At 39.1% G+C, this 16,751-nt stretch overlaps 1 protein-coding gene across 2 annotated transcripts in view; it reads left to right on the top strand.

Moving 5' to 3' along the window:
* cc2d1a (coiled-coil and C2 domain containing 1A) overlaps positions 1 to 16,751 on the top strand; it is a 76,172-nt gene that overhangs the window by 1,665 nt on the left and 57,756 nt on the right. For both annotated transcript variants that reach the window (XM_052042057.1, XM_052042058.1), the window contains exons 2-7: positions 1,560 to 1,698; positions 7,792 to 7,898; positions 9,792 to 9,884; positions 11,265 to 11,396; positions 11,701 to 12,040; positions 16,220 to 16,344. In XM_052042057.1, coding sequence (XP_051898017.1) covers positions 1,560 to 1,698; positions 7,792 to 7,898; positions 9,792 to 9,884; positions 11,265 to 11,396; positions 11,701 to 12,040; positions 16,220 to 16,344 — 936 coding nt within the window. The remainder of the gene's footprint in view (positions 1 to 1,559; positions 1,699 to 7,791; positions 7,899 to 9,791; positions 9,885 to 11,264; positions 11,397 to 11,700; positions 12,041 to 16,219; positions 16,345 to 16,751) is intronic.

Below are 16,751 nucleotides of genomic sequence, written 5' to 3'. Positions count from 1 at the left end.
AGGCAACTAGAAGCTCGTGGGCACTCTTGAAGACTAAACAAAGGTGTTCTGCAAAGTAGCTACCCAATCTACCTTAGTTTCCCTAAGGTAGAGAAACTTACATTATGAGCACTAAATTGGAAAAAGTGCGAGTGAATTGTTGTTCATTTGGAAGAACCAATTAGGTCCATGGATGGTGGGAAGGGAGGAGATAAAAGCATATGTTACATCCTCTCTGGTTTCTTGGGGAAGTGCCATGAAAAAGGGAATGATTGGGTGGATTAAAATTAGATATTTAGTATACAGTAGCAATTCCATTGTAAAATTTGGTTTATCAATGTTTTATTTATCCTTGTGTGATTTCTGTTGTATTTGGTGATATGTATATGATATTTGTATAAGTGATATGCACTGATAAGCTATTTGTTCAAAACTGATGGTAAAGTTTTGAAAACTAGACCAGTAAAGAGGAATAGATTTGAATGTTTTACAAATTGTCAAGGATGGGTCTGTTGTAATATGATCCATGACTTGGGAAAAATTAGACAACTTGTTAACAGTGCAGTTTTAGCTAGCTGATTGATATGCTGTACTAAATGATTTGAGCTGGCTTCATAAACCATAAGAATGAGCATGTGTGCTTTAGCAGCATCACTTGGACATCTCTTATTTTTGATGCAAGTGGTATTAGATAAATTTTAACTTGAAGGATGTTTGTTGTGTTTTGTGATTTTGCTTTTTCTGTGTCAAACATGGTCAGGTCCAAAACTAGTTTGCATCAAACATTTCCTATGTGATCTGGCTGGTATATATGCTGGGACTTGAATAAAACAATAATTCTGTTTGTGTGAAAATAACCAGTTGTACCCACTTTGATAATGTTTGGCAGTACAAATGGGACCTTGGTTGTGGGAAGAAACGTTGTGCACCACTAGTTTGCATTTACTTAACCAATAGGGCTAATCCCTTAAAGTTGCCGTGCAATACTGACAGTGACAGGTTGGCTTGGAGCATCAAGATTTGCATCAATGCAAAGCAACTGGGAATGGCTGTACATGGATGTGATGGAACTGTGGCATTGATTCATGTGCTCACTGTAAGTGGAGGCTGTGTTGCCACCCATGTAACGGGTATCCTGGCAGCATTTGGGAAGGCAGAGTGAAAAATGGTTTCTTTTAAATGTTATAATCCAGGTAGTTAGCTATCTACAGTACATTTAATGTCTGGCTTACAACTCTACCCTCTATTTTGAATTTTGTACTGGCTTTGAAGTAATGAGAGAGACTTCAGTTATAGTTAACTATCTTGAGGAGTTGGAATTATTTGAATTTTTTCCTAAATTTGCTGCAATTTCTTTTTTATTTTTGTGAGTGAAAAGTTTCTCCACATTTGTCACCAAATAAGCATCATGTCTAATGATTTCTGTTCTTGGGGATTTGTCTTCAGTGAGGTCATGAACATTGCAAACTGATACAATAAAAATTCCAGTTATAACAGTAATTTTTATGGAATTTTATTTGGAAATGTTGTCTCTTGGGTGTTTATCGATGGTCAAGTTCATTGTAAGTGTGTTTTCACAGCTTGGCTTGCTGGTTGACTTCTCGCCAGATGGTATGATGATGGATGTGAATGACAATGAAAATGATGCTGACCTAGAAGCAGAACTGGCGATGATTACTGGACAGAAGCCGGCTGTTAAAGGAAATCCAAAGGGGAAAGGTATGATATGAGACTTATCACCTATTCTCCACCCTTATGCTATTAATATTTATATAAAGGGTTAGGGTGGGTTCTTGGCATTATTTGAAATTTTAAGTATGTGCATTAATTGAAAAATGTCATTGTGTGGGTTGGGAGGAGAGGTGTGTGCATAACTTGATTTAATACTTGTATCTAGTTTTTTGCTTGGTGAGGAGTGATTTAAAGAGACAAACTGATAGTCTAACAGTTGCCTCTGGACTCCAACTTATTACTACTTTCAATTCACAGCCTATCAGCTACGTGCTTTGTGCTTGGTTTGAATCCTCTGTACAGCTGGGAAGAGCCAAAAGTGAGGTACTCACCGCAGAGAATCCAACCCTTGCCCTAGTGTTAATATAAGAACATAAGAAATGAGAGTGGGAGTAGGCTCTTAAGTTTGCTCCACCATTCAGTAAGGCCATGGCTGCTCCAATCTTGGCCTCAGTACCACGTTCTCGATCTCTCCACAATCTCCCTTGTAATCAAAATGTCTGTCAGTCTCTGCCCCAAGTATATTCAGGGACTCTGCCTCCACAAGCCGCTGGGAGAGAAAATTCCAAAGAAATTCCTCATCTCCATCTGGAATGTGCAACCTGTTATTCTGAAACTATGCCCCCTAGTTCTGGATACAACCACTAGAGGAAACATCTTCTCAGACCCACCCTGTCAGTCCACGTCACTGTTGTGTTTCAGTAAGATCATGTTTTATTCTTCTGTACTTCAATAGGCTAAATCTTTCTTCTTCACGGAATCAACCCAGTGAACCTTCTTTGCACTCCCTCCATGTAAACGCATCCATCCTTGAGTATGGGCTCTGTATTGGTTTATTATTGTCACTTGTACCGAGGCACAGTGGAAAAACTTGTCTTGCATACTGATCATACAGATCAATTCATTACACATTGCAGTTACATTATGCAGTACTCCAGGTGCTGTGTCACTAGAACTTTATAAAGTTGCATCAAAACTTCCCTACTTGTATACCTTATATCCCTTGCAATAAAGGCCAACGTTCCTTTAGCATTACTTGCTATGCCTGCTTGTTAGCTTCTTGTGTTTTATGTACTAGTCTCCCAGATCCCTTTGTATTGCAAAGTAGTCTCACTCTATTTAAATAATTTATTTTCCTTCATTCTTTCAGAAGTGGACAGTCTTGCATTTTCCCACATTATACGCCATCTGCCAGCTTTTTGTTCATTTGGAGGCTCTTTCAGCCCTCCCCTCAGCTTTCTAACCCACCCCTTTTTGTATCATGAGCAAATTTGGCTCAGTACACTCAGTTCCTTCATCCCAAGTAATCACTATGAATTATAAATAATTGAGGCGCCAGCACTGAACCTGTGACACCTCACTGGTTCCTAATTGCTAGCATGAGAAAGATCCGTTTATCTAGATTGTCTCATTCCCTGTTTGCTAATCCCCTACCCATGCCCTCAACCCCATGCACTCTTGTGCAGTAACCTTATGTCACATCTTATTGAATGCCTTTTGGAAATCTAAATATATTGTGTATACTTTTCCCCATTATCACCTTGTTTACGTCGTCATCCTCAAAAAAAAATTCTAGCAAATTTGTCAAACTCTATTTCCCTTCCATAAGCCTGTTGGATTTGGTTGATTGCCTTGTGATTTTCTTAATGTCCTGATATTACATCCTTAATAATGGATTCCAGCATTTTCCCAATGGCTGATCTTAGGCTAACTGGCCTATGGTTTTCTGCTTTCTATCTTCCTTTCTTGAATAGTGGTGTTACATTTGCAGTTTTCTAATGCATCATGTCCAGTTAGACTTCAGGCTGGTGATACTCCCTCCCAGGATCGTTAGTAATAAGGAACTAGTTGGTGGTGTGCTGAAAGGGATAATGACTCTCTTACTTCAAGTGACAATGACTCTCTTACTTCAAGTGACTAGAATATCAGAAATTTAGTTGGTGACTATACAAAGGAAAGCAGAAAAGATGAGACAAAAAAGTAAAGGAATATGTGGAAACCATCTTGTGCACAAGATTGCAGAGACAGCATAGAGATAAATGAAAGATAATCTTTGTTTAGAACAAATTTTGGTTAGGTCAAAACAGTCCCTCTTACCTTAAGTGTGTCCAATAAGAGTATGGCTGATTTTTATCTTTTCTCCACCTTTCTCTCATTTTCCTGCTTTAAACTCCATATCCCTTTATTTTGTTAATGTAAAAAAAACCTATTGATGTCAATCTTGAATATACTCAATGACTGAGCCTCTATCCCTCTTTGGGCAGTGAATTCCAGAGGTTTACCACCCAAGGTGGTGAAGAAGTTTCCACTCGCCTCAGTGTTGAATGGCTGATCCCGTATTTTAAGATTGTGATACTACTGCTAGGGGAAGCTTCATTCCTGGATTTACTCTATGAAGCCTGCAAGAGATTTGTATCATTATATGTATGCTTCAGTGAGAGACTTTCTAAATTTGGGAGAGTTTTGGCTCATTCTTTTTAGCCTTTCCTTGTATGGTGGCTTCTCCTCTGCCCCTGGCCCATCAAATTCCAGGAATTAATTTGTGAACTTCTGTTGTACTCCCTCTATAACAAGTATATCCTTCTTTAAATAGGGAGGCCAGGTCTGTATACTACTTCAGGTGCAGTCTTGCAAGGGAAATATCTGTTGATGACCTAACCAAATTTGTTCTAAACAAACACTGCCAAAAAAACAGGTTATCTTTCATTTACCTCTATACTGTCTCTGCAGTCTTGTGAATGAGATGGTTTCCACATGTTCCTGCACCGTAGCAATGGCTACACTGTGAAATATTTTGTGTCTGAAGTACTCGAGCATCACTGCTGTTGTAGGAATCCCAGATTGTTTGATTTTATTTCAAATATCTGGAATCTCTGCCTTGCATCGGGAAAATTCCTGATGAATAACATCTGGTAAGTACACAGTGCCATATTGTTTAGTACAACTGTATAAAATCATGGTTTGGTTTTAAGTTTATACATAATAGTAATTAATAATCCAGTTACTCATTGCAATATATCTTGCCTGCCAAGCTCTTTCTCAGTTGATAGAATAGGCAGGTCTTCATGTCTAGTATTTGTTTGCAGGAAATGGGCAAAGTAGATGTTAGTTAACTAGATCTCTCATTTATTTAAAATTTAATCAATCAGAGTTCCTCTCATTACTTAATGATCAGGAAGAGATTTGGTGATGTATAAAATCTATATTATTCTGAAGATCATTATCTCAAAGGAACCTTTTTTTCTGATTTAGGTGTTATCTAGGGCATTTGTTTTCAACAACTGGGCTGTGTAGTTACTGCAACAAGTAATAATCTCACAAAACCTCATTAATTGTGTTTGAATGTCTTTCAATCCTATTCAGTTGATCTTGACCTAATTAGAAAAGTACCCGACAGCTGTCCCACACTTGGTGACATTCTTGCCTTTAAGTCAGACGATCCCTGTACCAAGACCTACCAAACCTGAGCACACAAGTATATGCAGATAACCCAGTGTGATACTGCTGGCTCCAGTGTTAGAAGTGCTATTTATTAGGTGACTTGTCTGTGCTGTCAGGTAACTGAAAAGATCCTTTAGTTTTATTTCAAAAAGCAGTGGAATTTTCACTGTAATTGCTCAATGTTTATCCCTCACTTAACATGACTAAATATTTTTTTAACTAGGAACAAAACCTGTTGCTATCATTTTGTTTGTGGAACCTCCTTTTGAGCAAATTGCCTGCCTCATTTAAAGCATTTCAGCAGCTATCAAACTTAGAGTATGTTAGTGATTGAATGTGTTTAAAGAGAACATGAAACGTGCTTTCAAAATGTCTTTAATTTACTTGCAGCAGATGGTCTTAAAAAATGTTCATTGTAGTCCATTAGTTAAACATATCTTCTGGCATTTTATTACAAGGAGTGGCATTAGGCCATTCATAGCAGTTATTTTTCATTTATATCTTTGTGCTGAGTAAGTGAAGAGAAGTTAAGTACAAGGAATACGACATTTCCTACTACTTGTGTCAGGTATCTGGTACTTTTGGATTTGGCTTGCAATGGACCAGGTATATATTTTTTTACCCTGACAAATCTTATAGACCAGACTTGAAAGAATCCCTCTATTTACTTGGCTGCCATCAATATTTTATCAATTTACAAAAAACACTTTGCATTTATATAGTGCCTTTAACATTGTACTTTGTCTTTAAGTTTCTTCATGTTATCAAATAATTGAAACCATACCAGAGAGCTCAGTAAGACGTGGATGGACCAGATGACGTGGCTATAGAGGTAGTGGATGCTCTGGTTGTCATCTTCTAGAATTCCATGGATTCTAGAATGGTTCCTGCAGATTGGGAGGTAGCAAATACAATCCCACTGTTTGAGAAAAGAGGGATGTTGAAAACAGGGCACCGCAGACCAGAGAGCCTGATCGTGGAACATGGTGAATGTACTATTAGGGGAAGTAGTAACAGAGTACTTGGAAAATAATAGCAAGATTGGGTAGAGCTAACATGGATTTAGTTTGGCAAATGTGTTGCAATCTTCTGAGATTGTAACCAGCTGTATAGATGGAGAGGGGCTGGGGGTGGTGGTGGGGGTAGGTGGAAATCGTTGGTTATGGTGTGTTGTATTTTCAGAAGGCCTTTGAGGTGCCAGACAAGAGGTGATTGAACAGGTTTAGAGAATGTAGGATTAAGGGTAAAATACAGTCAGATTGAGAAAAGGTTATTAGATAAATGGTCATTTAGGGTTGGGAGGCTGTGATTAATGGGGTCCCACTGGAAAGGGTGCTGGGTCCCCGACAGTCGCATCCTACATCAATGATTTGGATGAGGGGATAAAGTATAATGTATCCAAGTTTGTGGATGATACAAAGCTATATAGCAGTGTGCGTTGTGAAGATAATGCAGAGACTTCAGGGCTAAGTGAGTGGGCAAGGACGTATCAAATGGAATATCATGTGGCAAAACATGAGGCTGTCTGTTTTGGTAGAAAAAAGTGCAGTTTTTTTAAAAAAGTGAGAGACTGAAAGGTATCGGTGCTAAAGGGTCTTTGGTGTCCTTGTTTGTGAATGAATGCAAATTAACAAGCAGGTACAGCAAATAATTCAGAAAGCTCAGAATATGTTAACATATGTTGCAAGAGAATTTGAGTAAAAGAGTAAATATATCTTACGGCAACAATATAGACTCCTGCTGAATGTGCCTGGAAAATTGTGTGCAGATCCTTTCAGGTTACGGCAGGGTTCCATTCCTGTGAACTGTTTGTAACCCGAACTGTTTGCAAACTGTGTTCCCTCCTGGCAGAAGGTACCCACAGCCTCACAGCAGTGGGTAAATCCATCCAGCCAGTCTCCCAAGTGCTCGATTTTTTTTTAATATATATACATATCTATATATATGTGTGTGTGTGTGTTTATGTGTATGTGTGTGTATATATATATATTGTGTGTGTGTGCGTGTGTGTGTGTATGTATGTGTGTATATATATATATATATATATATATGCACATACATACATAGGCTGTACTTAAGATGGGTATTTGTAAACTGGGGAGGACCTGTACAGATCTGGTCCTAGGAAAGATATATTTAGGATAGAGTGTGTGCAGTGAACATTTGTCAGATTGATTCCTGGAAAAGAGGGTTTATTGTAAGGAGAGACTAGGTAGACTGGGCCTATATTAATTTAGAAGAATGAGAAGTGATCTTATTGAAATATAAAATTATAAAGGGGCTTGACAGAGTAAACACACAGAGGTGGTGAACCTTCAGAATTCTCTACCTAGGGTTGTGGAGACTTGGTCACTGGGAATATTTAGGAAAGAGTTTCAGGAATTCAGGGATAAGTGGTTAGTGCAAGAAAGTGACAGCTCAATGATCAGCCATGATTTTATTGAATGATAGATCAGGGCAGGGGACTAAATGGCCATCCTCTGCTTCTATTTCTCATTGTTGTGACATGCCTGTGATGACAACTTAAATCTGTGAACCAGAAGTTGTCAAGTTGAATGCAAGCTCAGCAAGATGCTCAAGTACTGAGTGGAATAGTGAATATAACAGGTTAATTGTCCTGATGGGTTCTTTTTTATGCAGCCCCACTCCCAATGGAAGCTATTGAGAGAATGGCTGCTCTGTGCATGAAGGACCTTGATGAAGAAGACAGTGATGATAATGTGGACGATGATGACCCAGACTTGATGGTAAATATATCTTCCCAAAAACCTTTGACGTATCGCCCCTTTTGTTTTGTCCAAGCTGAAGGATAATTGCGGTTTTCAATGTTCTCCGTGACCTAAGCACCTACATGATAACACTAAATCAACAGGCAGGTCTATGACTCAAGCTTCAGGGGTCAACAAAATGTCTGGGAAATGCTATCTGGAATAGTAGAAGGATTATTAATTCTTCAGTCTGAGAAATGAGTCCTTTGCTTTTGAAACATCAAATAAACTAGGCTATTGTCCCTGTTATTTTAGTTGCTTTCCAATAGGATAGTTATAGATTAACTTGCAGAATGCAGTGAAGGCATGATGTATTCTGCTCTTAATGTGTTTAAATAGGGCACACCTGGTATCTCATTACCTGTAGTACAGAGGCCTTTGAACCTGCAGTTATGTTGGTGTGACCAGCGGTACCTTGCACAATGTTTTCCCATCGAATTAAGAGCTTTTACATCCCTGCCATTTGGGCTAATAACAGCAATACTTCTGTGATTTGGGAAAGCAAGCGTCTGATTTAATAATTTATTAGTTTGATTGTGTTTGTTAGTCTATTAGTATTAAAACATTCATGGCTATTACTGCCAAGCTTCCTCATACTGTAATGTATTTGCCACATGTTTTCAACAGGTTTGTAATGAAGTGCTAGTGTTTTTTTTGTAGCTGCGGATACTTGTGGGGAAAGGATTAAAATAACCACTCAAAAAGTGGCAACTGAGCACATTAAGGGTGTGTGTTAGGGGCTGCCTACCAGTTGAAGGTGTCTAAAATCATTAAGTTGTATCTTTGGTGTTCCTCACTCTCCCTCTGTTATACTATGCTATTGTATGCATTCTGTCTGCCATCATGCTTTTCACAGTCATTTGTTGTTCTCTTTCTTTTAATGTTCTCTCTTTTCTTATCTTGGTTTTTTTAATACATCTGAGAATTGCTGTCCTGGGCATTACCACTGCAGAGACAGCCAAGAGCTGGCAGTTTTATGGCCTTGTATCTAACCACTGACCAGGGCCACTTCTTAGACTTGGGAATCTATATTGTAACTTTAGTGTCGAACTAAAAGGGTGATGTTCTTTGGGGCACTAAGTTAAAGGTAGGCAGGAGAGTTTTCGTGTTACTCTGAAGAGCAGGAGTCCTGGGTAGCAGTCATCCTTTAATTGATGTAAGTAAAATGATGATTTAGTGATTGTAACATTGCTGCTCGAGGTCTTGCAGTGTACAAGTTGGCTACCATGTTTTCTACAATACATCTGTAACCACCTTCAAAAAGTACTTCATTAGCTAGAAAGCCAATTTGGACATTCTGTGGGTATGAGAAGTTCTTTTTTTTAATCTCTCTTTCTGTGCTCTTATAGGAAGTGGGATTTATTGATCTCTCAATGCACAGGACTGACCTATATTTAAGAAATAAATCTAAAAGTTCCTTATTTACAATTGCTTTGTGACTTTGCTTCTCAATGAAGATCAGGTCTTATTTTCTTTTTCCAAATATCAGCAAAACACCTTGCCCTAATTTTCTGGAATAAATCTTTCAACTCCTATTCCTGTTGGAGGTTTCAATTCTACTGGTAAATGCCAGGGAAAAGAAGCACAATGGAACTTAAATACAGTTGGGTTAACTTCTTAATGAACAACTGTTAATGTATCTACACAAAGGAATGAGAAAAATAAATTTATCCTTGTGTCAGATTGAAATTCTTTTAGTTTCTCAAAGCTCTGACTATTGTCTAAAGTCATCTATTAATACTGAAAGAAACTTGCTACAGCTACTTTACAATTATACTCAGGGTGAGTGTTTTGAACTAATGGTAAGCCATTAGTTTGAATTTAGATTAATCTATGTAATTTTGGATTGTTTTAAAGTTACTGCTTTTCTAGGCAGAGCTGAATGAAGTGCTTGAAGATGATAAACCGAATATGAATGTCACTTCCGTTGCAGAAACTAAACCTACGCCTGACAGAATTTCGCAGGTAGATTAAATTCTATTTGCATTCTTGTTTTAAAAATGCAATTTATTACAATGGCATTTCTTGCAGTTGCCTTTTGAAGTTGCCACTAGAATTAGAGCTTCTAATTTCCCAAGTTTTACCTCTAAGTTATCACTGCCATGAAGGTCAGTGTGGATATGGTGGGCTTGCTACTGTGCTGTATGACTCTAAGTTTTGAGAAGCGACTAAAGCCTTCCCTATTTTAGAATCCCTCATTTAATGGCTTGCGTATTTGAGTAGTTCAAACAAATGCAAGGTGCTAGGGGTTAAGATCAGCATAAGAAGCTTAAACAGAAAAGCTAAAGTAACTTGGATTTGCATGGCTGATTTATGAAGCTGTAGAATACACAATGAATTTAAGAAGAAATTAGGTGACCACTTGAATATAAAAAGGGAAATTAATTATGTGGGGAGAAAGTGGACAATTCTCCTTGAAGCACCTGGTCCACTTGGGCTTCCTTTGAGCTGAAATCTCCATGATGCTTGCTTTGAGAAAACAATGGATTTTCAAATATGGGATTGCTAATCTGCAGTGCTCTAGTAATTGTTGCCATTTGAACGATGGCCATTCATTTTTTCAGAAAGAGCTCTCCATATTAGAGTCCTAAGGTCATATGGCACAGAAACCATCATGTCTATGCTCACCATTGAGTAACTATCTATACTAATACCATTTACCAGCCTACTGTATTGTAGGTCTGTGAGTGTCTCTTTGGAAGGAATGTCTAAATTGAGGACCTTTGTGTCATATATGATGGTAGAAATTAATTTTGAAGGTATCTACTCAGATTATCAGGAGTCAGATTTGACCTATTGGGACTAAAATTTATCTTCAGACTTGAAATGTTAACTGAGTTTCCTCTTGACCTCGAGTGTTTCCAGTATCTGGGATATTCGATTGGACTGGATTCAAACAAAGCACCAGAGTTTAATTCTTAATAAGATCTCGATGTATAATATGACTTAGAACCAGTTGATAGATTGTTATATTAAATCAATATGCATTACTAAAAGCTCCTTAGTGAGTTCTGTGGGACAGGGTATAGTCTCACAATAAAGAATTGACCATTCAAAACTGAGATGGGGAATAATTAATTCTGAAATTTGAAAATCTTTGGAATCTTCTTCCCCACTGAGCAGTGGCTACTGCTCAAGGGGCCTTGTAGTTAGTTACTCTCCTGTTTCTTTTGTTCCTTTTAGGAATCTCTTGTAGTAATGTTCCAGCAATCAAAAGTTTCCCAAGTATTTTCTTCTTGGTTTGATACTTAGAATTAACCAAATGTTTGATCAGAATGTGAATTGTTTATAGATAGCATTTCGCTCTGACGTTAACTAATTGCGTGTGCTTGTTTTTAATTACAGTCCAGTACAACAGCTGCAGACGGACTGGAAGGCACTCTGGCAGAGAGGATTGAGATGTACAGATGTGCAATAGACAATGCTAAACGATCTGGCGAAAGCTCCAAGTTGCGAAGATATGAACGTGGCCTTAAGGTTTAAAAAAAATAGTTGATTTTCTGAAATCTAGTCAGTGCACCTGTGCAATTAGAATTGATGAACCTGATCTGTTTCTGTGGTACAATGTCGCCTGAACATTGGGTTCAGACTCTTGTTGCTGGATTGAGTGTCAGCCCAGATTATACTTGTTGTGAAATAGGGCTTGAACTGTCTTCTTCTGACCACTGGTAGCTTCTTGTGCTTCTTTGATGGTCAAGGATACCTAGATTGTGGATTATAGGCAACTGAGCAAATTAGCTTTTTCAGTTCTCTAACTGATTTACTCTTTTTGTTTTGAAAGACTCTACAATCAATGCTTACTTCTGTGAAGAAAGGGAAACAGATTAATGAAGAAGACATCCCACCTGCTGTAGCTTCTGGGAGAAATAACAACACAACTGCTCCACCCACCACAGAGACCTCAACATCTTTAATAGGGGATCAGTCTTCATTGATAGACCTTTCTGTGTCCAGAGAGCATCCCGTGCCAGCAGCAAAACCTGCAGCGCCTCCTTTGTTACCCAAGCCAAAGATGTCTGTACCCCAAGTTATTCCTCCATCAGTCAAGAGTCAAAGCCCACAGGCACTGCCAGAACCTGCAAAGATAGAAGCAGCCATCCCTGTGTCTGCTAACAAAGCAGGTAGGATCAGAGTTCTGCATGTGTCAGTCGGTTTCTATTTCCTGAAGGGTTTCTTTTTAATAAATACCAGTTGTGTCTCAATGGGTAGCCTTGCACCCCTGAGTTTAGAAGCTTGGAGTTCAAGTGTCACTCCAAAGATTTGATCTAACCTGATGCTCTTTATTGCGGTGGTGAGAGCATTGCTGGAGACATTGTCATTTGGATGAGGTTAAACGAAGGTCGCCCTCTCGAGTGGGCATAACAACAAGTACCATGTTGTTAGTTTGAAGAAGAGTAGGGGAATTCTCCCAGTCCGGACCAATGATTATTTCTTAGCCAGTATCACTAAATCAGATTATATTTGATTTGTGTCTCTTGACTGCACATGGGACCTTGATATATGTGAGTTAACTTCCTCATGACTTCACCCTGTGCAGGACGTTTCTGATGGCACTTAAACTTCCTTCCAACTCAAACAGAGTTACATAGAACTCTCCTCTCCGGCTCCTGCAAGCTTATTAGGTACAACAATGACTATACATAATGGTGAAAGATTACAGCATGCTGTTGTGCAGAGGGACTTGGGAGTGCTTGTGCGTGAATTACAAAAGGTTGGTTTGCAGGTGCAACAGATTATCAAGAAGGCAAATGGAACGTTGGTCTTCATTGCTAGAGGGATTGAATTTAAGAGTAGGGAGGTTATGCTGCAACTGTACAGGGTACTGGTGAGGCTGCAGCTGGAGTACTGCGTGCAGTTCTGGTCTCCTTGCTTGAGGAAAGATGTACTGGCTTTGGAGTTGGTGCAGAGGAGATTCACCAGGTTGATTCTGGAGATGAGGTGGTTAGCCTATGAGGAGAGATTGAGTTGCCTGGAACTAGACACGCTGGAATTCAAAAGAAAGAGAGGGGATCTTATAGAAACATGTAAAATTATGGAGTGGATAGGTAAGAGAAGTGGGACAGTTGTTTCCACTGGTAGGTGAGACTAGAACTAGGGGACATAGCCTCAAGATTTGGGGGAATAGATTTAGGATAGAGGTGAGGAGAAACTGCCTTTCCCAGAGAGTAGTGAATCTGTGGGATTCTCTGCCCATGGAAGCAGTAGAGGCTACCTCATTAAATATATTTAGGACAGAAAGATTTTTGCATAGTAGGGTTTTGGGGGGGGGGGGGGGGAAAGGCAGGTAGGTGGATCTGAGTCCACAGCCAGATCAGCCGTGATCTTATTGAATGGTGGAGCAGGCTCGACAGGCTAGATGGCCTCCTCCTGCTCCTATTTCTTATGTTCTTAAAAAGTACTTAATTGTCATTTAAGTTGTGTTAAAGTGTCATACCTTCCACTCACTACAAAATGCAAAACATTTTGTAATCATTTCAATCTAATAATTGATATCTATATTTGATATAATCTGATATGTTGCATTTCTACAATAATTTTTGCCTTAATCAGAAGCCTGACACATGGTCAGACTGTTGTCTGAAGGTTATAATCAGAATCAGGTTTATTATCACTGACTTGTATGTTGTGAAATTTGTTGTTTTGTGGCAGCAGTACAGTGCAAAGACATAATTTTACCATAAATTACAAAATAAATAGTGCAAAATAGAAGGAATAACAAGGTAGTGTTAATGAGTTCATGGACTGTTCAGAAACCTGATAGTAGAAGAGAAGAAGCTGTTCCTAAATCATTGAGTGTAGGTGTTCAGACTCCTGTACCTCCTCCCTGATGGTAGTAACGAGAAGAGGGCATGTCCTGGATGATGAGGGTCCTTAGTGATGGATGCTGCCTTCATGTCCTCATTGGTGGGGAGAGTTGTGCCCATGATAGAGCTGGATGAGTCTATAACCCTCTGCAGCCTCTTGTGATCCTGTGCATTGGAGCCTCCATACCAGGCTGTGATGCAACCGGTCAGAATGCTCTCCACTGTAAAGCTATAGAAACTTGCAAGAGTCTTTGGTGACATACCAAATGTCCTCAAACTCCTAATGAAGTAGAGCTGCTGACATGCCTTCTTCATGAATGCATCAATATGTTGGGTCCAGGATAGGTCCTCTGAGATGTTGATGCCCAGGAACTTGAAGCTGCTCACCCTTTCCACCAATGATGCCTCAATAAGGACTGGTGTGTGTTCTCCTGACTTCCCTTTCCTGAAGTCCACAATCAATTCCTTGGTCTTGCTGACGTTGAGTGTGAGGTTGTTGTTGCGACATCACTCAACCAGCCGATCTATCTCATTTCTACCAACAACAGTGGTGTCTTCAGTGAATTTATAGATGGTGTTTGAGCTGTGCTTGGCCACACAGTCATAAGTGTAGAGAGAGTAGAGCAGTGTGGTAAGCACATATCCTTGAAGTGTGCCTGTGTTGATCGTCAGTGACGAGGAGATGTTGTTACTGGTCCACACTGACTGTTGTCTCCCGATAGGGTAGTCGAGGATCCAGCTGCAGAGGGAGGTACAGAGGCCCAGGTTATGAAGCTTGTTAATTAATACTGAGAGCTTGATGGTGTTGAATACTGAGCTGTAATCAATAAACAGCAGCCTGACGTATATTTTGCGGTTGTCTAGCTGCTCTAAAGCAGAGTGGAGAGCCTGTGTGATTGTGTCCACTGTAGACATGTTATGGCAGCAGGCAAATTACAGCGGGTCCAGGTCCTTGCTCAGGCAGGAGTTGATTCTAGCCATAACCAACCTCTCAAAGCACTTCATCACAGTAGATGTGAGCACTACTGGGCAATAGTTGTTGAGGCAGCTCACTCTGTTCTTCTTGGGATTGCTGCCATTTTGAAACAGTTGGGAACCTCTGACTGCAGCAGTGAGAGGTTGAAGATGTCCTTGAACATTCTAGCCAGTTGATCGGCACAGGTTTTCAGTACCCGGCCAGGTTCACCGTCGGGGCCTGACGCCCTTCAAGGGTTCACCGTCTTGAAGGATGTTCTGACGTTGGCCTCCGAGACACAGATCATAGGGGATTCTCCCTTTCAAAGTGTACATAAGAGACGTTAAGCTCAACTGGGAGTGAAGCGTCACTGCCATTTATGCTGTTAGGTTTTACCTTATAAGAAGTAATGCTGTTAAGGTTTGCCTTTATAGCAAACCCTGCCACACAAAAATATCTGATTCCTGTTATCTAATTAAGATCTTCTGTTCATAAACCACAGTCAAAGTTTACTCAGTTGTCAAGGCAGTAAGTTAGGTCCAAATTATCACAGATCTAGGTGTTAGCAAATTTATGCTAATATTCACTAACAAGCTCTAATTTTTTCCAGAACACACAACTACCAGAAATCAGACAAGTTTATATGTCTTTGTTTTTATTGATGGAAATTGAACTTGTAGATGTCGAATAAATATTTAGACATTTTAGGAGCAGCATGTCTATTGAAGCTGTTTAAATTTTCATGCAAATTCATACTATCAAAATGTATTTAAAAAATCCAGAAAATACATTTGTTTCCATGAGGATTTTTTTTAAAATTTAAAAATAAATATTGTTTAAATCAGAAGGTAATAGGAAAATATAAACTGCATACTAAAATTTTAAGTACAATTTTATGCTTTCTGCATGATGGGCAAGTTACTTTAATGAGTAGTGGAGGGTTGTAGAAGTTTCACTGAGTCAATGCAGAAGATCAAGGAAACTGTACTTTAATTAACAATTGACTTCTTTGAATTTCCTTCCTCTTTTACCAACCACTTGTCAACTTTGACACCAAAACACAGTATGGAGTAATGTTGAAGTATGTACATTTAAGGTCTTTTCCTTTGTACAGAGATTTGGGATTGTTTACAGATGTGTATTTGGATAGTGTAGGAAATTGCATCATGTGATTATTGTGAAGTGTTACTGAATTTTGTGTGTTAGTATGCATGAGTAATGTGAACAGCCTGCAAAGTACATGATTGGCTAGACTGTTGCTGGCTGGGACAAAAATCTCTAGTTCATAGGCTGCAGAGATTTAAAGAGAACTTTGAGTTGGAGCTGAATTCCTTGTGTGAATGAATAATATGATCCTTGCTCCTTCTGATGCTCCATTTCTCATGCACACAGAGCTGGTGCACTTCACCTTGTAGTTTGGCGCTACTGTTATAGAATGTTTCTCTTGAAATTAATGAGGTATTATCATTCTAAGGAACAATGTGCATGATTTCTCTATTGCGTTGAAAAGCTATAAGCTCTGTTCTTTCAATTTTGTTCAGTATCAGTGAATTCCAGCATGAAAGAGAGTGCAATGAGCAGACAAAGAGAATACAAGCTCGCCGCACTGCATGCCAAACGTAATGGGAATATCGAGCTTGCAACAAAATACTACCGAATAAGCAAGGTGAGGTTAATGTTAAACCATATTAACCTTTGTTTCAAACACCAGCAATCTGAGCAGGAAGTGAGTTGCATGCCAGTGTTCATTGAATGAGGGATAAATATTTCCCAATATGCCCAAACGTTATCATGTCCCACTTGACTATATTGTTCAGTTTTTAATGATGTTGAGAGTAATGTTAAAATGATGAATAGCACTTTTCTGCAGTGAACGAACTGGTGATCTGTTGGGTGCAACAGCCTAAATTAGATTGAACATCTTCCCTGCTTGTTATCAGCGTAGATCTGACCTGAAATGGATTCAGTCAGTTTTTGTTGCTTTCATAACTTGACCAAAGCACAAAACCATTGTGTAACTAACTTGTCATTAAGTATGCAATCTTGCTCAGAGAGCTTGCTAAGATACCTGGT

This window comes from Pristis pectinata, chromosome 31 (assembly GCF_009764475.1).
Source record: "Pristis pectinata isolate sPriPec2 chromosome 31, sPriPec2.1.pri, whole genome shotgun sequence".
NCBI classification, from domain to species: Eukaryota; Metazoa; Chordata; class Chondrichthyes; order Rhinopristiformes; family Pristidae; genus Pristis; species Pristis pectinata.
Note: the sequence above shows the minus strand (reverse complement) of the source record. Positions and strands in the feature narration are given on the sequence as shown.